Genomic DNA, 22,794 nt, shown 5'->3' on the forward strand with positions numbered 1-22,794 from the left:
GTATTTTACAAGCATCACCCATTCTCCTTTCAGGAATATATTCCCTTACCCCTTTTCCAGACGCTGGATATGAATTCTTGTGCAAAAATACCTTGGACATGGCCAATACATTCACTAGGGGACCTTGGTAAAATACAGGATGTCCCAGACCTCTTTACTGGAGAACACATACTGCGATTCAAACTTCATCTAAATCAACATCCCTGAAAGGAAGAACTGTCTCAGATTTTTCTACAAGCTCTCATTACCACAGCGATATTTATGGCTGTGCCTTCGGGGCAGCAAGCAGACAGCCTCCTCCATCCCACGCACAGCCAGCAGTCCCTGGGCCCTACTTATACCGAGTGTTCTTCTAATACAAATTTCATCTCAGGCCAAGGGTTCAGGCAATGACCTTCTAGACACCGCCACAGCCCCAGCAGTAATTGCTTGACAGAATTCTATGCCATGTTAAATTTCTTCACCGTAATCTGTTAAATGGTACTGAAAGGAGAGCACACAGCCCATTTGATCATAGCTGTTCTAATCCAGCGTTAATCACAGACCATCGTCACGCTGGATGGGGCCCCCAAGGGCTCTTTCAGTTCCCAATGAAAAAATACAAAACACTTCTCAAGATATTCAAGCTTTCTCCAAATCCATACAAATCTGCTGTGTTTTTAGAAAGCAGCAGGAGCAGCAGCACTTTTCTGGTCTCCGTTGCTTGTGTCCCTTCTGAAGTATATTGATATCCTGTCTCTTAAGGAAATTGCAATTGGAATTTCCGGGAGGACTTGTGAAGAATGAAAGTTTTACGTGCTGGGGATGCAGGACAAGACCGGCAGTCAGGACCTCATGGGCTCCTGCAACTTTGGAGAAGTGTTGAGACTCGCCTGATATAGACATCACTGAAGTGCAGCTGACTTCTTACTCCATGACGCTCCTGGCTATTAATACCACATGTGAACAATTTAACATAAACTGGTGGAGATAAATGTATTTGTTCAGAATTGAGACTCTACATACTGACATCCCAAATTCACCTGTTTCCTGAACTCATTTTTTATCAAAAGTTTTACTAGCTTCAGGAAATCTTCACCTGAATCTGGGTGAGTTTAAGTTTTTAATCGCAAAGCCTTGCTTGGATTAGTTCCAAACCAAATTAAGTTTATTAATCATTCACTGTAAATGGGATCCACACAGAGCTGGAAACCCAAAACCAAGTTCAGAGAATAAAGGTGGCATGCCAAATTTGAAGAAAAAAAATTCACCTGGCTCTCAGCAAACAAAAAACATTTTGCAAAGGAAAGATAACATGCAGATCAATCATTTTAAATGTAGAATATATATTTCAGGGCAATTTTCTCATTGTTTTCTACATAATGCCATTTTCCAAAAAGTACCATGTGATTATTTGCCAGCTGTATCATGCACCACTTCCATTCTGTACTATGTTGTGAAACGTCATCCTACTGGGAAGAACACAAGAACCTTTTATAGTCAATTTTGTTTGCATTTTTGGCCACCTCAAATGACGGATGAAGCACAGTATTGTGAAATGCCTATATAGCCTAATAAACCAGAGCATCCCTTTGGTTAAAGGAAAAGTTGAATTTGATTTCTATTTGGTCCTACTAAAAAGCACAATCCCAGTTAAAGTCATATGACAAAGAGTAGAAAATAGCCTACAGAAAGGTTATAGGAAAGCGGTAGGTCTGCCTAAGTTCCTACCAGAGCAATGCAAGGATGGACTCCCACAAAAGTGAAACGAAAGCAGGCCACTTCAGCGCAACAGCTCTTGCTTTTCCCACATATTTGAGTTGGTAATGTACCATGAACAATAGTAGGGAGCTCCTGGGGAAAAACATGAAAAAGACTTTTGGTTCAAAACCTGATTTTTTTAATTTGCGTGGCATCATCCGTACAGTTTTAGAGAGCGCAAGCAACAGCCAGGGGTTTACCATTGCCTGTGCCCTCCTCTCTTTTGTCACGCAGCAGAGAAAGTGATGGATGATTTTGTTTCTGTGGAAATAGTTACCATCTCCTGCTGGAAGTGCCTAAGTAGGTGATGTCTTAACAGGCAGCGGTCTGCTGGATTCATCCAGCTGCCTGCTCCACCTGGGCCACGGTGATCTGGGGTGCGCAACTGCCACCATCTATCAGGAAAGGCGTATGTTTGAATCCGGACTGTCTATACATCAGACAATAAACCCCACAAGCAGCTACAGGCTCTTCTGGGAGCATTTTCTTTGGTGAGAAGGAGCAACTACCTCTAGGAGAGCAGAGGGTCCGTACATATGTTAATGCTGCTTAGTTTAATGTTAGTTCAAGTTGAGAGTGAAGGTTATTGCGGCATTAGGATATTGTTTGGTCTAGGTGGGGCCCGTCTTTGATGTATTTTTCTTAAAGATTAATGTTAGCAAGGCTGGGGCATTCTCGATAATCCTTAACTGCAAGCTGAGAACTTGATGGATGAGGTCAGTGGAGATGATGGTTGTTTTGGGTGGGTGGTGGTGATACTAACTCCTGTGGGCAGCTTTTAATCTGCACCAAAAAAATACTGTAACAGATAACCAAATAACTGGCTTTCGACAAGCACACGGTTTTTTGGTTTAGTTGTTTTCCAGTTACATCCTTTATCTGATTCCTTGTTTTTTTCAGAAAATTTTTACAAGTTTCTCACCATTGTCAACAACAGTATACAAATTAGTACAAAAGCCAAAACAGAGGCTCTCTCCTCTCTCTGCCTCTTCCACTGCATTTGTTTTTCTGGTCAAGGTGAAGGATAAAACCTGATGATTTCTCCAAGAGAAGCTGAGGTTGTGATGCTTTAAAAAACAATGTCACTATCCCAATTTTCAGCCTAGTCTTTTTTTTTGCTTTTCCCTAAAATAAAAAAGCCCAACACAAAAAACTGGTGCAGTGACTTTCCAATAATTCTCTCCTTTTAATCTGCAGTCTTACAGGTAGTTCTTTCCTTTTTTTTAACTTATTTTTCATGTTGCTTATTGCTACTTGGTGCTATATTTAATTTTGCACTCATTAACATAACCCAATGTCACTGCCAACTGCCACCAAGACAGTCATTCTGAGATGAACAAATTCATTGTGAATTCCTTTGAAAAAAAAACCCACTCCACAGCCTAAATATCTGTAGATGGAGTCTAAATTTGATCATGACGAAAATCAGTAAATCAGAGTTCTTGTTTAGCTGCCCTTACATGTTCTCTGACTCAGTCAACAAGTTTATTTCATTCCTGTTCTCCTTTCAAGCCAATAGAAAATAGTTCAATGGAACTGGAAAATGCTTTGGGCAAGACTAGGGGAAGCAAATAATTTATTTACTGAATACTGTTGACTGATTCAAAATGTCTTGCCAATTCATCAGAAGTCGCCAAACACTTGGCGAGTCAGAAAGAGCACGTGGGGCTCAGTTAGTGGAACGAGACCGTGGCGAGGGCAGACAGCTCCTCTCAAGCAGTCAGGACACTGCCCACAGCATTTTTGGGAAATTCAGTCTCCCTTCTAGGTGAGCATCTCGGGCACTGGGCTGGAGGGGGTCACCCATCTCTGCCTGACTGCCCCAGCTAAAAAGCATTTCAGTAATTTTGGCTGCAGGAACTCAGAACGCATCACCTTCAAAACGCTCCTGGCATGGCAGGCAGGGTGCTCTGGTGAGAGGGACACGTTCAGCAGAGGAAGAATTCAGTGCTGCTCTCCTGCGTTTTGGAGGATTGCCCTAACTGCCGACCCGAAGACAGGGGCAAAGCTGCAGCACCCACCTCCTCCATCCTTGTATGAACGATGCTGCCATCCCATCTTTTTTCATCCATCCAGAAATAAATCAAGGGGAAAAAGCCAAAGGTCTCATTTCCTTGGGAGCAGGGGAAAGAAAGTACGTATGTTTTTCCTGAATTTCAGTTCAGAGGCTAACAGGAAGCCTTCATCTTTTATGACATTCATAGTGCAGGACTAGCATTTCACCTCTATGATACATCTGGGTAACTGCAAGAGCAGTTCCAGCCCAAGGAATAGCATTTTAAGACCAAGGCTTCAGTGATGAAGCAATATGAGAACCATACATATGTACTGCCACTTGGATTAACCTGGCAACACTGACATGTGAACAAGGTCTAATGGTGGATGCCTTCTGTCCTTCCAACACATTGTCAGCTCGAGCTCTGCCACAAGGGGCGAGTTTCTCTTCAAGGCTCGGTTGTAGCGGGGAATCAAAGCATGGAAACCACATGAGCAGAGATTACACAGCCTCTCGAGTCTGGCAGCCAGATGTTGGATTGCAAGAGTGAGCGTAACCAGATGGTTTTTCTGCCATTTTTTCTCCAAACACCCAGAAGAGGTTAACAGAACAACATACGCAGAGGTAAGCTCCTGATCACTGTATTGGGTTTGCATGGCAAGGTTTAGGTAGCGGGGTGTGCGTGTGTGTGCGCTACAGGGCTGGCTTCTGTGAGAAGCTGCTAGAAGCTTCCCCCACGTCCAGCAGAGCCAATGCCAGATGGCATTAGCCCCTTCAAAACTGTAATCCCTAAGGATCCATCACTGGACAGCACAACTAGGATTTTCTGATGTCATGTCCAGCTCAGACTCTGCAAGATGCTTCAAATGAGCAACAGCCGGACTAGGACTGTGCATTGCTTCCTCGACAGTGGGACCAGCCCAAGGGTGCAGCTTACAGAATCCCTCTGATGCTGGCTCCAAGCATGCTCCTGAGTGCAGCACACAAGGACAGATTCTCAGCCGGCCATGGACAGCTTTGCTCATTTCCACCCATGCAAAACTGCCCTATGGTGAGCGATATGGGATTTGCAATAATAAATACAGCGGGAAGATCATTGCACTGTTGTGACACACCAGCTGCTGATGCAAAGGGCTCAGGCAAAGGAAAGAGGGCTTTGATGGGATAGTGCTGCATCCCAACATGAGCTAGCTCCTCAGATACTTCTCTGAGGCCACAGAAACACGCTTCTTTCTAATGAAGGCGACATCAAAGCTCACTGGAGAGAAATCTGGGCGGGTCAGCCCAGAAATCAGTAGATGCAGATGTTACTTTCAAGGACCAATTTCAGGGCTGACCCCTCATCACCAGCTCACACCTGTATCCATCCCATAGTGTCAATGCCAAACAGCCACATCTGGAACAAAAACATTTAGTTCCATTTAATATCCTGTGCTTTCTCCTATACAAAACAAGGGTTTGACACACACACAACATTCATCGCACAGTCCCACACCAGCTGGAAAGAATGCATTTAGGACAGCAATGAGTATCAGCAGATGGACAACAACAACCACCACTTAAATGCTACAACTTATGTTTAAGATAAAACAAAATCCAGGAACAACTCCAATTCCCAGCTAGATAATAGAGAAAAGCCGCAGTCCTGGCTCTGAACTGCTTTTAACTGCCCTGGATCTCATGGAGGCAAGGGGAAAACTCCCATTGGAGCTTTTGACTCTCAGACAGGCTAATTCCAGTTTATTTAGTTATGCAAAAAAGCACCAAGCCCTACCCTTAGATCTCAGAAATAATATTCCTCCATCCCCAAAAAATCTAGGTGAGAGGTTTAAGTTTTGCAATCCTTACTCTTTCATAAGAAAAATAAATAAGCAGAAATACATAAGCATTTCTTCCCTGTAAACATCAGCATGGCTTATTCAAATTCAAGCCAAGGTCTTTTGAAATGGCCTGAAATCAAGTAGAGGTGAGGGAGCCCAGATGGAAACAAAGGGTAAACAGATTCTGACAGAAGTTTCTCTCAGCATGTTGGGAAATTAACTCAGTCAGAGGACCCATGACCTGAGCTCTTCTCCACGAGAGGAGCAGGCTGGCCAGGTTTGTGTGCATCTTTTATGGGAGGGAGAAGTTGAAGGCAGTCCGATGATGCATCCGTTGAAAGACTGCATCTCCCCTCCTCGCTATGGCCCCCTACTCAACACAATTCTGCTTGAGGGCTAATTGTGGCTGGAAACATCCCAGTGAAGCATTTAGAAGACAGATACATAGATACACAGAGAAACAGAAGGAGAGCTGTCTGAAACGCTACCGTGGTGAGCCCAAAATGCTTTGCTTGAAAAAGCTCTGTCAGAATGTCCTTTGGAGAAGCCAGAGGCTTGAAGCCCATGACAGCTGCCCCAACAGATAAGAACATCAGATTTCCCCAGCAGCTGTAGGGCCTGGGGAGCTTCTAGGTTCCTGGCAATACTGGTAAGTTTCAATTCTGGCCAGTTTTGACCACAGCCAAATTTCAAAATTCCTGCAAACTGGAAGCCCTTGCTTTTAGCTACCTCAGGCCCGAATTTCTAGAGACACATCAGAGACTGCAATATTACCCATTCCTGTCAAGGCCAAATACTGAAATAGTAAGAGTCAGCCCTTCTCAGAACTGTGGTGTTACCTTCAAATCATGACCATTAAATTAACACATTCTTTCTCCTTATCTCCTGGTTTGCAGACCTCTGACTTGCCAGTGATAATCTTTGCAATAGCAGTGTGAAAACTTTTAATCTTCTCTTAAAAAGTAAGAAAAAATGGAAATTCCTGTGCAGTAGTCTTCTGATACTGCCCATGTCACAAAGCTCATTGACAAAACCAGCTGAATTATCATGCTACTTGCTTCTAGATCTGACGACTTAGAGTTACAGCTCTATTGCCAGTAGCACAAAGGAGAAGCCCTTAAGATGCAAGCATTATGGAGCAGCTGGTGGGAATGAACCCAGCTGCAAGGAAGTAAAGCACTGCAGAGCTTGCTCTGAAGGAGGTGGCCCTCAATAAGGGACCTCAGCAGAAGCAGGGAGAAGCCAGGGAAGCAGACACTTGGTTCCTCCCCAGATAAAAGGCAGCAAAACCAAGAAAAGACTGAGGAATAGTAGTCCAACTGAAGACAGACCTGGACTTTTCAAAGTGTTTACTTTCCCTAGCTGGGCAAAACTCCCCCAGAGGAAGTCAGGTTCTGCAAGTCCTCAACCTGTCTGCAAATACCTAGTGCAGTAATCAGCAACTTCTGCATGTTTCCCCAGAGTTTTGGAGAAATTAATACCTTCAGAAAACTGTTATTTCTTTTGCAACTTTACATGCAACAGGACCCCACAACTATGGGACTGCCAGTCATTTCACATAGCCCTAATGCTGAGACTTCCCAAGTGCCACACTGTAGGGAGTTCTCTGCGTTCCAGGGATTTACCATCAACCCAGAGGGATGCTGAAAAACACTGGGGTGGGACACGTCTGTCAGAGCTGCTTCAGTGATGTCACAAGGCTATGTGGGTCCACCACCAGCTCTGGCAGGTCCAGACAGCAGGTTTGCTGACTTGCCTCTGTGTTAATTTGTCCATCCATCTCCTCAGGTGAAAATATCCAGTGAAAAACTGGAGTTTCGATGGAGCAGCAACATTCCTGGGAGGCAGCACAGTTGTAACTGCAAGCCTCTGTGCCTCAGGTAGCCTGCTTCATATTCTCTGCAGTCTTGGCTTAATTAGAGCAATGTAACAGACTTCGTCCCCTGCGGTTAAATCTCTGGTCTCTGGGCTTGAAAGACCATTCAGACCATCACGGACATTGTACGTCCCAACACAGACACAGAGCCTGATGTGGCAGCCAGGTGGGAATCCTAGAAGCATCTTCATTTTAATTAGGAGTACCTTCCTCTAGCATCCGCCTGCCTGGCTTTAGTTACAGCAAGACCTATATTTGACTGTATGTATTAATATAAATTATCTTTACAGCAGCGTTGCCTCCTCCCCGCATGCTGACAGGGAGCATCAGTGGCAGCGGTGGCTCTGATCGTTTAGAAAGTGCAAAGAACAACCCAAACCGTTCCTCTGCTGCGCACTGAGGGCACACGAACTGCTTCTCAAGCCGCCTCTCGGAAAAGGCCCGGGGAGCGCTGGGGAGGGCGGCGTTCCGCGGGCTCACACCCCCACCTAGCGGGAACCGCACGGCTCCGGGCCTCGGCACAGCCGCCGCTCCCGCTCCGCAGCCACGCACACCCCCCCCCCCCACGGAGCAGCTGTGCTTTTTGATGCAAAGAGGTAAAAGCAACGGTGGTGAAACCTGAGGGCACTGCTTTTAATCATGGAGCAGAAAGCGCTTTAAGGAAAAGGCAGGTTAAGGCTACCAAGTTACCCGTGTTTTATCCGCTTGATACTAGACACGACTGCAAACGCAACTCTCTCGCTTTGTACTAGTGCAATGATTAACTTCTGTAAGGTCAACGCAATAGGCATGTCAAATGTTAGCAGAATGGCACAGCAGCATTTTAAACCTCATTTGCTACACTAGAGAGCACTAAATTCTTGAACGCAAAACAAAGACAAGTAAGTCTTCTGTAAAGAAAGAGGTTTCAATGTATCTGTAAAAGCCTACCAGCTCACAAGCTGAGTCACTGGCAGTATTTTCTGGAGACAGACTGGGGTTTACTACTTTTTTTTTTTTTTTAATACATGTTCTAGATAAAGGTGAAATAAATAATCATGAGGTGGAAAGCAGAAGCCGGAGGGAAAAAAGCATCTTTTATCTATTTCTACTTCTGACTGCTCAGTAAAGACATCTACAGACCCCTCCTGTTTGAAGGGCAGGATGAAGGTGCTACCCCCTGGGCTCGCTGGGGCCGGCCACCGCATCAGCCCCACTACCCACCACGGAGGGACAGTGGAAAGACTGCAAGAGCTTGGTTTGGCTGGACTTAAATTACTTTAATCTCCTCTAGTACAGGACAAGAGACACAGGCTTTGCAGTTCATATTAGCCTTCAAATGTCTTTTACAGCTCAGCAAAAAATCACAAATGTGCACTTGCATTTCACAGCAGTGTATTGCCCTTTGAGACTTGATTGCATCTGTTTCTGAAAAGTTCAGCCACTGAAATCTGTTTGTAGTCTTCAACCCAAAAATCTCTGAGTGCAGCAGCTTTGCCACCCATAAGTATTTCTTACGAGATCACCCTGATGTACTTTGTTCTTCCAGTTTGTAATACATAATCATTTCCCAGAGGATTTGGGTTAGGTGCTGTACTTTTTTCCCCTCTTGAAAATAAGTCCAAGTTGTTCTTTTAACATACTGTGGCCTACACACAAAATAACCGCATATACATACACATACACAGCATCTTCATAAGCAACACAGTTAAGCAAGGATTGAGAAAAGCTAGGCTCAGGGGAACTGTCAGGATGCTACTCTTCTGTGTGGCCCAGATCAAAGACTGATTCAGCTAGTGCTGAAGTTAGAAAACTCATTGTTCCTCTCACACAGATCAAGTCTGCAATTTCATGCTCGTTGATGAGAGATACCCTGTACAGTTCAGGTTGGAGACAACTTTACACAGCTACTATTTTTACCTTTTAGAGTCAGGAAGATCTAGGTAGAACAAACTACGTTAATAGTTTAGTTTTTGAGTGACGGGTCTTAGACTTGTCTGATCAGACAGGGCACGTGAGATTGGCTGTAATGATTTACCTTCCTGGTTCACACAGGGAGAGACCCCTGCTCACCTTCACAGCAACTTCTGTAACGCCAAGCACTAGTTCTGAACAGCAAGGGCAGTTCCAGGTTTACTGTCTAACACAGATTAGTAAGAGGTTTATGCACTTTCACTGCCCAGCCAGTTGACAGCTCTGCTAGCAGACTTGCTAAATTACAGGCATGTACTTGAGTTCCTAGTGTCACAAGAACCACTAGGACTTCTTCCAGATTTCACAGAAGTTTGGAGTTAAGACAGTTTAACCAAGCCCCTCCGTCAAACAAATCACACAACCAACCTTTGTCCTTTATAATTGTCCACCAGAACAAACAAGCATTAAATAATTTTCATTGCTTCAGTGCTCTTACTATCTGCCTTCAACATTTAGTAAATTTTCATCTTCCTACTGCACAAACATCCCTGTTTGTATACAGCTTTGGACTTTCTATTTCAGACTTAAAGACAGGACAACAAGGCATCACGACTAGCTCACCAGGGGACTGTAAGCAGAAGATGAGCAGAGCTGCTTCCTAACCTGGTGCACAGCACGAACTGAGCCCAACCAGCACACGTTGGGTCTCACACGACTGGCTTTAAAGCCTCAGGAAGAGCTCGTCCTGCTCCAGGACCTCTCCATGATTTATCTCCTCACCACCCAGAGTTAACTCGGGCTTCCGCCATAGCACCAGTCTATAGGCACGTTTACATCTCTGTTCTTTAGGAGCACGCGGTTTCACGAAGACGTCCAACATATGCAGGATGGCACCCACCACGCCCCTGCCTCAGCATGCACTCACTGAGGAGGGGCCCTCCACCAGCACTTTTTGATCTCTGCTGTGTGGTATATTACCATATCATAGTCTTGAATAAGGAAAGAAAAAAGGACTCCGCTGTTTCCTTCATCTTCAGGCAGACTCCACGGTAAATACATGACTGCTCTTTCCAGAAATACGTTCAAAGTACAGAATCAAAGCATTCTCTTCATATCTGAAGTGCCTGTTACTCCTCTAAAAAACTGCCCCTGCTCCACCCCCACTCAATCCACCTGATCTGCAGGACTTCAGTAAGTTGAAGTCTGACAACTACAATCCAAGTAGCGGCCTTTGCTAATCCAGATACCAACCCAACTTCCTTAAATTAAGCTTTATATCTATAGCTAGTTTCAGTAAATACTGTTCCTTTCCCCAGTAATTATCAACATTAATCAACTCTAACCCCAGTAAATAACTACAGCAAAGATTTAATTTTGAATTGCTACCTAAAAAGTGTAATTCCTTCTGCCAGAAACTTCTGTCAGGGGAGAAAAGAAAAAAAAAAAATCTATGTGATGCTAGTGTTTCTTCATGGAGACCCAGGCTTCCTCTCAGAACAAAAGCTGAGCATCATTTGTGACAGACTTCATTCACCACCTCTCTAGACTTACAGAGGATTTTGCAGGCAACAAGAATACAGACCCTTCAGTAGGCTTTTTTTTTTTTTTTTTTTACATTCAAGTCAAAAGCTGCCAGACTGATTACCAATAGACTTACTTCATCACTGCTCTCACACCCTCAGAGGCAAACCAAGGCTGTGATGGATGATAAGTTTTAAACAAGATTATGAAGCAATCCAAACTTAAGCAGAAGCGCAAGCTGCATATCTGAACTAGGCCTAGAGAAAAAATATCCCACAGTATAGGGAAAAAAAAACCCCAAACACTTTAAATGTTAACTAAGCCATGTTTGCACAACTCACTTTCATACACAACAGAGATAGCTCAGCACTAGCAGCTTTGGTGAGTGACTGAAGACTGTTTCTATGGTGGTAGTAGTTTATCTCCCTGCATCTGCTAATGAAAGGCATTTCTTTATCAACACTTCTCCCCTTAATCTTACTTGATACTTCAGAAGAGCAGCCTAGCAGTATGGTAATGTAAGCCTATTCCTTATTTCCCCAAGAATCCATCCTGAACTTAAAGGAGACTGCTAAGAAAGCTCAAAGAAAACTTATGCACAAGGTACTACTTATGTCCAGTAGCATCCGCTCTGAAATACGTGCAATGGATTTAGCAAAAAACCCAAACCACATAATTTCTTGCATTTTCCAAGACCTTCTGGGCATGTTCCTTTACATCAGACAGCACTTCATTTCCACCTCAAGCATTAACTTGTTATAACTGCTTCGGGAACACAGCTACGCAGAGACAATTTGTACTTGATACATCCACATAATCAGTCTCAAGTTAATGGCTGTTTTAGCATATACTTGAACAACCAGTATGGAATGAGTATCACATGCTGTCATTCAGTTCCTATATGAACAATTTAGCCTGACCCAGTACTGTAATCTCTTGCCCACGGTAACACTTCAAAAGTTAGTGCATCAGTGCAATACATGAAGATCTCGCTTAAGAGATCCAGGAAAAGGTAGGGATGACTGAAGACGGTCAAATCAGGCAGGCACAGCAACATCTATTTCCTCTTTCACCTGTCTTTTTAATCTGTAAGAAAGTTCCATACCCTGTAATACAACAAATTACAAAAGGCGTTTCTCTTCTCCAACCATTTTCAAATCAAATAACTGGACCAGCTACAGCTAAAATAAGTCTCTTACAGACAGTTACAGAAGATTCTTCTTTTGAGTTTTATTTTTTTTATAGCAACATGAAGTACATGTTTCCACTTAGGTATTTTAGTGCAACCAGGAAATCCATTACCTCAATAAGCTTCAGCAAGGTGCTCTATGTTTCTGTATGCAATGGAAAAAGATTAAAGTGTCTCCCTTTGTTGCATAACACTTTAAAGCTTCAAAAATCTAAGTAAATAGCTCTCACAGAATTAAACAAGCAGACACTTGGCTTGATTATGAAATGCTTTTGTTGGATGAGCTAAGTGTTTTCTGCAGTAGAGCAATTCATTTGTAAGCCACAGGCACTACTACAAGAGTGGTATCAGAGTAGAAGTGGTGACATTTTAGTAGTCTGTGCAAAAATTCCACTCTACTTTTTGCAAGATGCGTATCTTGAAGATACATTCTCCCAGTTGATCACATTCCATATGGCTTTCAAATAATCAGGTCGAACATTTTTATACTGAAGATAATAAGCGTGTTCCCATACATCGATTCCTAGCAAAGGAATGAGACCTGTAAAAAGAAAAAAAAAGGAGGATAAGTTTTGTAAATCTCTGAAAACATATTTTACTTGTAAAGTCTTATATTGCATCCCAAAGTTTTATCCAATTTGAGAGTCTTTATCTGCAGGAAGACAAAGAGCTCTCCAGCACATAGGTGCTTACTGCACCATCTTACAGAATTGTTTTCTCTCCACACACACACGCTGCATAAGCTGAACGAGCTGATTAGCAGCTATGAATGCTCTAGAACTGCCTTGGAGACATAACTGAAACAAGACAAAGTCATTTTTGACAGGTTTACATCTTTTGCACTGTTATGCAAGTATTTGCATGAAAAGTTACACCATGAAGGAGTCTCTTTGCCGTAACAGTTTGCTTCCAATATTTTAATCACAAGTTATTGTCTAATTACTTTTCTTGCTTTTGCGCTAAAATAGCCTTCTCAGCAAATTTTTAATGGGGACTATGCATGGGGGGGAGGGGTGAAATTTACCCACATTATGCTGTATATCCCTATGATAATTATTTAGGGGTTTTTTCCTGCCTATAAGCAATACAGAGACTCCTGACAATACAAGAAATTCCTTGCCGTTCTCGATGAATTCTAGAGAACATGTTTTAAAGATATCTGCAGTAGGATTTGAGAATCCTGTGGGCAGGATTCTCATTGGCTATGAGCTCTCCCCTCTGTGGAGGGTGTCCAGCCTGCCATCATCACTGCCATGTTACTCTAAGCAAGTAAGGCTATCTTCGGAAGTGACCATGGCCCATATTACGCTGCTTGCCTAGCTGTAAGATTTATCCTCATCCAAGGCTTATTTAGTTGTCACTCATTACTCTTTACCAATATCAAGGAAGCAGATCATAAGACTTCCATTTTGAACCCAGCCTAGATAGTAAGAGTTACCGTGTACACCTGCCCCTCTCCTGTTGTCTGGCATACACTGACAGTTCTGTGAATAGCCCCTCTGCCAGAGAAAACAATCTAAAGGCAAGAGGCTTAATCTTCCTCAATATAAGCAAGCTACTCCAGTTACTCAAAAATAACCCAAAGGAGCCTAAGCTAAAACTACTAAGTGAGAGCACTTTCACAATATGCCCCATCTATTTCCCTTTTGACTAGACAGACGTTAAACCCTACTGCTCTTCACCGTTTTTAAGTCCTGCTTTACAAATGCTGTTTGAAAAATTGCAATTGTTTTTCACTTCCACTAGTAGTGATATTTAGTTTTCCAGCCCTATTTATCCACCAATTTCTTCTCAGCATTTGTCCACAAACTCCTTTTCAGATCTATGAAATCTACAACAAAAGAAGCAGAGGGGAAGGAAGGAAACCTGACCTGTTGTTCCTTGCAAAGGGTCTTGATTTGCACAAGCTGCTATTTGTAGGCGCCCCTGCTCTTTGTTATAGCCAAGCCACCCCCAGCCTGATCCTTGAACACCAACTGATACAGCTGTCAGCTTCTCCTTGAAGTTTGCGAAGGAACCAAAGTCACGCTTGATGGCTTCCATGAATTCTCCTTTAAAAAAAGCACAGAAAGTTCACAGAACATCAGGTACTTAACATCTTTCAATTTCCAGATATCACCTGGAAATAGAAGGAAAGAGGAACAGAAGCATTTGGGCTTGGTGGGAATGAAGTGTCTAGACAAACAGAGTAGTTGCATCATTCATTAACAGTTCTGTCCCAATCTGCTTAAGAGGGCAAGCAGACTGGAAAGAAATTAGTGTAGTAGTCCTCAAAGACACAGCCAGGATGTTATCAACAGGACACTCAGGCGTTTACATTCTTGTCTAAAAGGGAAGGGAATGCCACAGAAGAGGACTACAAAAGAACATAAAGAGCTAGTTTGCATATCTAGAAGGGGAACACTAAGTGGCTGTGATTTCTTTGCCTTAATACAAAGAAATATGTGGACACCTTTGATATCAATATAATGAACCTACACATAGTTAAAAGGTATTTAACTACTTTCCTCAGATTTTAGATTTACATCTGCCTCTATGTTTAAGCAGTCTATTCCATATGGATAAGTAGGCTCCATGATTAGATCCTTTCTTTATTATACAGTTAAGATAACCTGTGCTGGGGAAAGGGAACAGAAATTAGAATTGTTTAGTGTAACAGCGTACTGTCAAACTACTTCCCCTCCCCTACACCCTAGCACACTGGTTTTCAGATATTTAAGTGTTTGCTCAAAACCTGAAGATATCTACCCTCCTCTCCAATTAGCTTTCTAATTAGCATGTGTAGAATACTTCATACACTGCAATGCTGGAGAATTCTTCATTCCCTCCACCTTCAGACAGATGGTCTTGAAAATCTCTTGGTGACAGCTGCAAGTGCATCTTTAAGACAGGCTTTAGCAGGCTTACTATAAAAGCCTTGAACCATTCAGTTGAAACTGAAAGATGATATTTTAGGCTTACTGACTTTCACAGAAACTTCACAGAAATTGGGAGACAAAAATCAAGACTTTAAAGCATCTTTTCTGAGAATGTCATCTAAAACCAAGTTCTATCAGAAATGGATTGATATTAGAACTGCTTGTTGAAATTTCAGCTTTGAAGCTTCAAAACTTTATGCTCTAGACTAAATTAGATCGTCTTCAGAGCACCTTTTTTCCTCCATGGTAGAGTCAAAAGTCACAAGCAGATGTCACTTATAAACGCTGAACTGGAGTAAAGCACCTGAAGCCCATCAATTTACAGACGGGCATATAAACCTCATTCAAAAACCCTCAAGTTTATCACAACAGCTTTTGTGAGATCTGTATTATAGGGCCTTTACCTTTGATTGCAGGTCACTTGTAATAATCACTACTCTATCCTCCCAAAGGGGATTTCTTCCTTTAGGCTTTAACTGCTAAACTATCCCTATTTCAAATTGGAGCATAAATCCAGTCACTAGAGGTTGGGTGGTCTGCAGCACATTTCTTCCTTGTCTGTGAATCGAGTACATATATAAGAATTTAATTAGCACAGCTTTGGGAAACTGCTTTCTCCTATGAAGATGGAAAGGACAATATGCAGCAATAGCCAAGTATTTTGCAGTGTACACAATCAGATTTAGAACTTAAAAATACTTAGCACAGGGCTAGCTTTTTTTATTCTTGGCTTGCAACTGAAAAATGCTGAATTCCTCAGAACTGTGGTAACTGTCATATAGACAGGTAAATTAACTCTGAAAAATACATATCCTTCACACCCTTTGAAAGAGAAAAGATCATCAGTTCCACTGGTCAATTAAAATTGACACAATAAACCATTGTAACAAGCACTAACCTTTAGGCTCTCCTCCTCCATTAGGAGAAAGGTTTGTCCAGAAGATGGTATGATTGATATGACCCCCACCATTGAACTTCAGTGCAGGCTGAAGTGACACTTGAGCTGTAACATCACCTAACGATGCAAGAGATAAAAATATGTAGATAAATAAAAACATCATCATAGTAGTCACGAAATTGCCACTAAGCCTCCATTGATCTCCAAAATCTTTCTAGTCTATAACATGTCTATGGAAAAGGTAAGGTTTGTGACTGTTATCCATATTTTAGATAGTCACTGACAAACTACATTAAAGATTTCTATCTTTGACCGTTTCTTATCCTGTAATGATTTGTGATCTGCCAATATTGCACTGATTAGGCAACCCATGTTACACTTGTAAGATCTACTGCCATTCTACAGCAGAATAAAGGAAATAGCAGAGCCAAAACATTTTAAGGACCCAGCACTTGTAAATTGCTCAGTATTACCACTACAACACAAGAACATTGTTCACCCATTAGCTCACTGATATGCAAACCAAGAATTTTTAAACTTCTTAAACAATTTACAGGGCAGTTTGTGCTTCAGATAAAGTTGATAAGTACAATGAGCATGTACACGAACAATATGTTCTTCTCACCTCTATTTTTTGTTTCATTTTGGGTTTTTTTGTAATGAGGTACTGGCAGGAAGAGATAGTGACCCAGATCATTTTACTCCACAAAACAGAACCCTGCATCCAAAATAAAGATCAAACTAAGGTTTTAATACAGAATTCCAAGTTCTCGGCATCTTCTCATGCCCTCCACAAACTACGATAGCCTTAGTAAGCTCATACAAATAAAGTATCTGGATGAAGCTCTTCCAATCTAACTCACAAGTCCCCCAAAAATACAGAATTCAATGCTTTGCTAAAATAAATCACAATAGCACTCAATCACACACCCATGGCTTTTTGTTTTTGCTGGAAATGACCACTGTTACAGTAAAGAGGTTCCTTAAGATACAGAAACTAAAGACTTTTCTATAAACCTTTCTGTGCTGGTTTTGGCTGGGATAGTTAATTTTCTTCATAGCAGCTGGCACGGGGCTATCTTTTGGATTTGTGCTGAAAACAGCATTGATAACACAGAGATGTTTTTGTTATTGCTGAGCAGTGCTTACACAGAGTCAAGGCCTCTTCTGCTTCTCACACCACCCACCAGCAAGTCAGCTGGAGGTGCACAAGGAGTTGGGAGGGGGCACAGCTGGTGAAAGTATCTTGGAATTTATTTGTATACAGAGTCCCTGGCCTTTGCTCCAGCTGACTACACTCAACACAGCCACAGAGGACAATTCAGTAAACCAAGACAGGCAGCTCAGAGGTGCTCCAGAGACTAGTCAGCTCAGTTTCTCAGTCTAATGAGAGTCATTTGTTTCCTTGTAAGAGCAGTAAGTCACACGACTGTCAGAAAAAAGCAGGGAAAATCTTGGCAGGCACAAGTTTCCACTGAAAATAAGTTTCAAGTTTATATCCTCTAATTAGCCAATCCTGCACATTTTAATGAATCATTAGTCAGAACCAGCTTATGCTGAAATAACAGAGTCCTGTGCTGCACCCTATCACAGAAGTGCATGCTCATTTTCAAATGAGCTGACAACATAAGCCAATGGGACTCAACTGAGGACAGCTTTTATTTGAGTTTTGTAAGCAGATACACATAGGTGAAGAAGATACTAAAGATGATCTGAAGAGAATACTTTACTTCTTATTGCTGAACAAAAGCCATTGACAAGGTTCTGTTATCCAGAAGAGATATTAGGTAGTGATTAGACATGCTGTGTAACCCAACACTGAAATGCATTCTCAGGTTTTAAGTATGGAAAAAGAATGGCAATACTGAGACAAGGAGGTAGCAGTTCAGACTTTGCCCTTTCCTAAACCCTGGTCTAATGAGGTTCAAAGTACTACACACAGTATACTGGGATACCAATCAGGGGGAAAAAAAAAGCCAAACCAAAACCACACAAATATCGCAAGGAAGTATTTATCTGCTTTGATGTGCACAACCACCATGAGTACATTATCCATTTGCAAAATAATGCCTAAAAATCCTTAAGATTAACCTCGACCTCTAGATACACCATTTCCAACAGCAAGTGATGAAAGCTTATCAAGGGATAGTATTTAAAAAACAAACAAACAAACCTCAAAGGACCCACAACACTGCAGATGTTTCTGCTAACCACAAATTCTGCCTCCGCAACTGGCTGAAGCCTTGGTCATTAAACAGCACAAGTAATATCAGCAGCAGATTCACTGATTTCTTATAGTTCAAGTTCCCCCCTCAATCCTGTTTCTGCTAATTAAATCTCCAGAATACAACTTTACTGGATCCACCACTGTCAGGACAAAGCAGCAGCCAATCTTGATTGCCTGATTCTTAATCGAATCTTCTTAGTTCATTAATTTAGACTGCACAAATTATTTTGGGGCTTACTTAGGCACTTGAAAATCTCCAAACTTTTATAGGTAACCAACTTTCTATATTCAAAGACACTAGCATTTATCAAGGGCAACAGTATTCAAATTTGCTCAGATATTGACAATTCTCACTTTTACCCAAGCCCAAGCAATTAAATTGCACTGTGAACCCACCTGGCAACCAGACAGAAGTAAGCCTATAAAATAATCACTTCTCAGAGGTAAAGTGATACTCTTTAGAAAGATCATCACAACAGGAAAAAAAGTCTCAGAAAATATTCCACCTTCTTAAAAAGATATACATGTTATTTCACACCTTTTCATCAGTGCAACTGAAAGACTGAAAGAAGATTTAATTTAAGACTGAAAAAAGCATTTAATATGTTTTGGTGTTGCCCAGCTAGAACAACTGTAAAGCTTTCACAGAAGTCAGCATACTTCAAGATTCAATTTGAGATCTTAAAAAAATTTCCATAATGGCTTGCTGTGTATTTTAGTATCTCACACTGACACTCAAGTTACGCGAGTCCTTAATCTGACTCAGTGGCATAACTGACCCCCAAATTCAGATGTCTTTACTGGGTGTAGTATACATTAACTGCACATTTGTCTTACCTCTGTTTGTAGGCAACTCAGATTATTTCACAAGTCAGCAGAGCATCTGATGTGAAAACAATCAAGGTGCAGAAATTTTACTTTACATAAGTCTGTTACTAACCTTTCATTACAAAGTGTTTGTTGAGTAAAATGACTGCAATTTTGTATTGACTCAGTCCGTGGTTCAAGTTACTAATGTAAATATGGACATCAACAACAATCAATAAATTTTCTTCTAGTTTTACAGTGCTACAGAGAACAGAATTCATGCTTTTTAGTTACACCTAGTTTCCAATTATCAGCACACTGAAGCTTACAATGAAAGCTTGCTCCTAATACATTTCAATTTATTAAAAAAAAAAAGAAAGCTTGAATTAGATAATCCAAAACTTTTAAAAGAAACTATTTCCTCTAGAAAGAAGAGCTATCTTTTTTTTTTTTAATCCTATATCATCTATGTCAGCAGGCTTCCATCTCATCTGTTGACTGTGGATATACAAACCTTTTGCCAGTGCCTCTTTGTATTTCTCCTCCGCAACATTCAGGTTGTTCACATAGGTAGCATGATGTTTGCTGTGGTGCAGCTGCATGATCTCTGCATTAATATGAGGTTCCAGAGCACCATAATCATATGGCAAGTCAGGAAGAGTGTGCTTTTGCCTAGAGACCAAGCATCCCAATGGTGCTATCAACTTGGCACTGCTTCTAGAAGAGAAAAAAAAGAAAGTAGTTTTATTCAGTACTGAGGCTTTACCACTGAAACCGTGACTGTTTTGATCAGCTGCTGTAAGTACATCGGGTGATTATCTTAAAGAAGTCAAATTTCCATTTTTCCAGAGCTCAAAGCAAGCATACTCTTTAGCTTAACTGCAGAGATAAATTCACATAAGGGTCGCAGATCTAGGTTTTCCAATGTAAAGATGTCACTTCTCAAATCAAGGCCCCCAAGCCACTGCAGACTGCCTTCCCATGCATGCAGGAAAGGCAAAAGTATGGAGAGGAAAGGAAAGCCAACAGTAACACATAACATTCAAAGCTTCACCTCATCTTTATTGACTAAAAACAGAACCCAAAATGTCCCTAGTACATTTCCCTCCCTCACTATGCAAAAGGTCCCTGCACTGAAAAATAAAAAGGCTGAAAAAAACACAGTCGCAGGGTTCCCAGGACTGAACCTCTTTAGCATTAAGGCTTCCTGAGCCCACACACGTGCTGCACCATCCCTATGGCGGGTACTGAAAAAACCACAGACAGCATGAGGGCAGGGCAGCCGCGATGCCCAGCACGGAAAACCACACAGGCTCTGGTTACCCTTCCCCATTCTAACACTTTGCACTTGCCATGAGACATGACAACAACCATAATAAAAGGAGAACCGCCGGGCCGGAAGGAAGGTCAGCTCCTGAGGCCCTTTTATGTTTTGCTGGTGACCTTGGCATAAACCAGGGACAAACCAACAGCAAAACCCTCGGGGCCCTGAAGACAGGCTAAACGCGGGACCCTGCCTACCAAAGACGCGAGGATCTGGCAGCACCACGTCAGGCGACAAGAGCCCCTCGGTGGAGGGCGAGGGGAGAACCCGGAGGGGCGAAAGGACAACCGCCAGCAGCTCCCCCCCGGCCGCGCCGCAGGCCGGGCGGGCACCGAGCGGCTGCGGAGCAGCCGGCAGCAGCACTACACCTCCCTCCTCCCGAAATGGCGGGGAGCTACTGAGGGGCAAGGAGGGGGCGACCCCACCACCTCCTGCTCCTCCTCTCCCAACCCATCGCTCGGCCGCCGACGGGGATGGCGGCCCGGCAGCTGCCTCACGCTGCAGGGCTCTAGTCACTATTACGCTCCCCCACCCTCCCGCGGGTCGGCACTCACCTGCCCGCCGAGGCGATGCGGCACAACATGGCGGCTAACTCGCTTCCAGTCGCTACACCGAGAGCGCAATCGTGCCTCTGCCGGCTCTCGGCACCGCCCGGCACCGCCCCCACTGGGGCGGTGCCGGGCGGTGCCGAGGGCCGGCAGCCGAAATGGTTATCTTCGCGCCCAGGGAAGGTCGCTTGGCGTCGGGCTTTGCCTACCGAGGAAGGCCAGCCTGAGAGGAGCCTCTGCCAAGCAGAGTATTGCCTGTCGGGAGCTTCTGCTTGTTAACGACTGTTGGGCAGCAGAGAGGGGGAGGATACAGCAGCGCAAGACAGCCGTAGTAAGCTCTGAAAAACCTGCCGGGCAAAGAGATGTTTCTGTCAGTTTACTGACAGGACCAGCAGTGCTTTCAAATACCTTTTCCAGCTATTTTGTCTACAACTCACTTTTTTGTTCATTTCTGGTCTTTTCCTCACTTTTCTGTGCATCTGTTTTCCTTCTGGTAGCAATTCAATGGCCTTTAGTGCTGATGAAAATCCTTAAATTCAGGTACTTGAACGCCCATCAGCTAAAATAATCAGTATAGTTAGTGCGACTAAGCTCAAAGACCCATTAAAAATTGGTTCTCCAGAAAGGCCAGTGAGAACTCTTCCCTCAGAGTTAGGAGGCATTCTGCAGACAAGACAAACATCATTAGGTAAAATTTCAATTGTATGGAAATAGTCTCCTCGATCTTTTGGGTTTTGTCTTTTTTTTTAAACAAACACGTATATTCTAAGACCTTACAGAACCCACATTTATCAGACTATAAAAGCACATTACAAAAATTCAGTGGGAGTCAGAGGCCTGAACAACCTTCTTGAAAAATAAATTACCTTATCTTGGAAATTGCCAGGAAATCCACCTGGAGAGAAGCACACAGGGAATCAGCCTACAGTAAGGCACAGTACCACAGTGTGTGTCCATCCTCCCAGTTCTTGAAGGGTCCTGGAAAACCACATTAATTTACTTTCACCTACCAGCCAGCAGTACTCTCTGGAAATCTGAGCAGTGAACATAACTGCTGCATCAAGAGACACCATAAAAGGTGAATTGTCCAAAATCAACAGGAGGTTTGGAAACAAGATTTTTCTCTGAATGCTGAAAATATATACAGTGAGATTTAGGCAGTACCTAATTTTAAGGATGAATATGTTATATTCATTGGTGGTAAAGTGTCATCTTTTGTTAAAATGAACCAGCTACATTCAAGATTATTAAGTGTCATAATATAGGCATTGACAGCCAGGCAAGAACATGAGTATTACTGGTTTTAACATTTCTCTATGTATTATTATACTGCAATTCACTAATGCCTTGCAGTAAGTGTTCCAAGAAAGCAAGTCAATTAGACAATGCATTTTATTAACTGGTTGCTTTCATTTTGGAAAAAAAAACAAACAAAAAACCAAAACGAAACACACCACAAGCCACCACCAAACAAATAAAGCACCCCAGCCTGCCTATTTAGAAGGTACCCTTCTAAGCAGAGAAACACCTTGCCTTACAATTATGTTCCTTCAACAAGATAACTTTTAGTCTGAGGGTATAATTTTTATTTTTAATTTTTTAGCTCTTTAGCTAAGCTTTATTTTTTTTAACATTTAAAAACTAAGTACCACACACTCTTGAGAAAATCAGTCATCTTTATATGAGGTTTTAAAACATGAATGCCCTATAGTAGCTGACAGATTTAAGTAGCAAGCTGCCACCACCTGAAAGCTATGCATTTTTTTTTAACCTTAGCACAAGTATAGCAATTACTGTAACTCCAAAGATACTTTAATCCTTCTATTTCCTTATACTAGCTGAAACTATGTCTACCATTTTCTTGGCATGAGTTGCTTTTGTATTTCAGACCAAGATTTGAACCACAACCACAGATTTTCCCACAAGGCTTCTTGCCACTGTATTATCCGATAAAGCCATAGTTATGATCTATTATCAGCATTTTAAGTTTCTTACAAATATATTCTATCATATACAGGATCTGGGATGTACATATAC

The 22,794-nt window shown here is 42.3% G+C and overlaps 1 protein-coding gene across 1 annotated transcript; it reads right to left on the reverse strand.

The window, feature by feature from the left end:
* Positions 1-12,055: 12,055 nt before the first annotated feature.
* SOD2 (superoxide dismutase 2) lies at positions 12,056-20,885 on the reverse strand. Its single transcript, XM_075748486.1, has 5 exons — positions 20,764-20,885; positions 19,400-19,602; positions 15,852-15,968; positions 13,907-14,086; positions 12,056-12,576 (listed from the first exon to the last, which is right to left on the reverse strand). The coding sequence occupies exons 1-5, from the start codon at positions 20,790-20,792 to the stop codon at positions 12,431-12,433; spliced, it is 675 nt and encodes a 224-aa protein (XP_075604601.1). The 5' UTR covers positions 20,793-20,885; the 3' UTR covers positions 12,056-12,430.
* Positions 20,886-22,794: the final 1,909 nt, after the last annotated feature.

The sequence above is a fragment of the Balearica regulorum genome, chromosome 3 (assembly GCF_011004875.1).
Source record: "Balearica regulorum gibbericeps isolate bBalReg1 chromosome 3, bBalReg1.pri, whole genome shotgun sequence".
Classification (NCBI taxonomy): Eukaryota; Metazoa; Chordata; class Aves; order Gruiformes; family Gruidae; genus Balearica; species Balearica regulorum.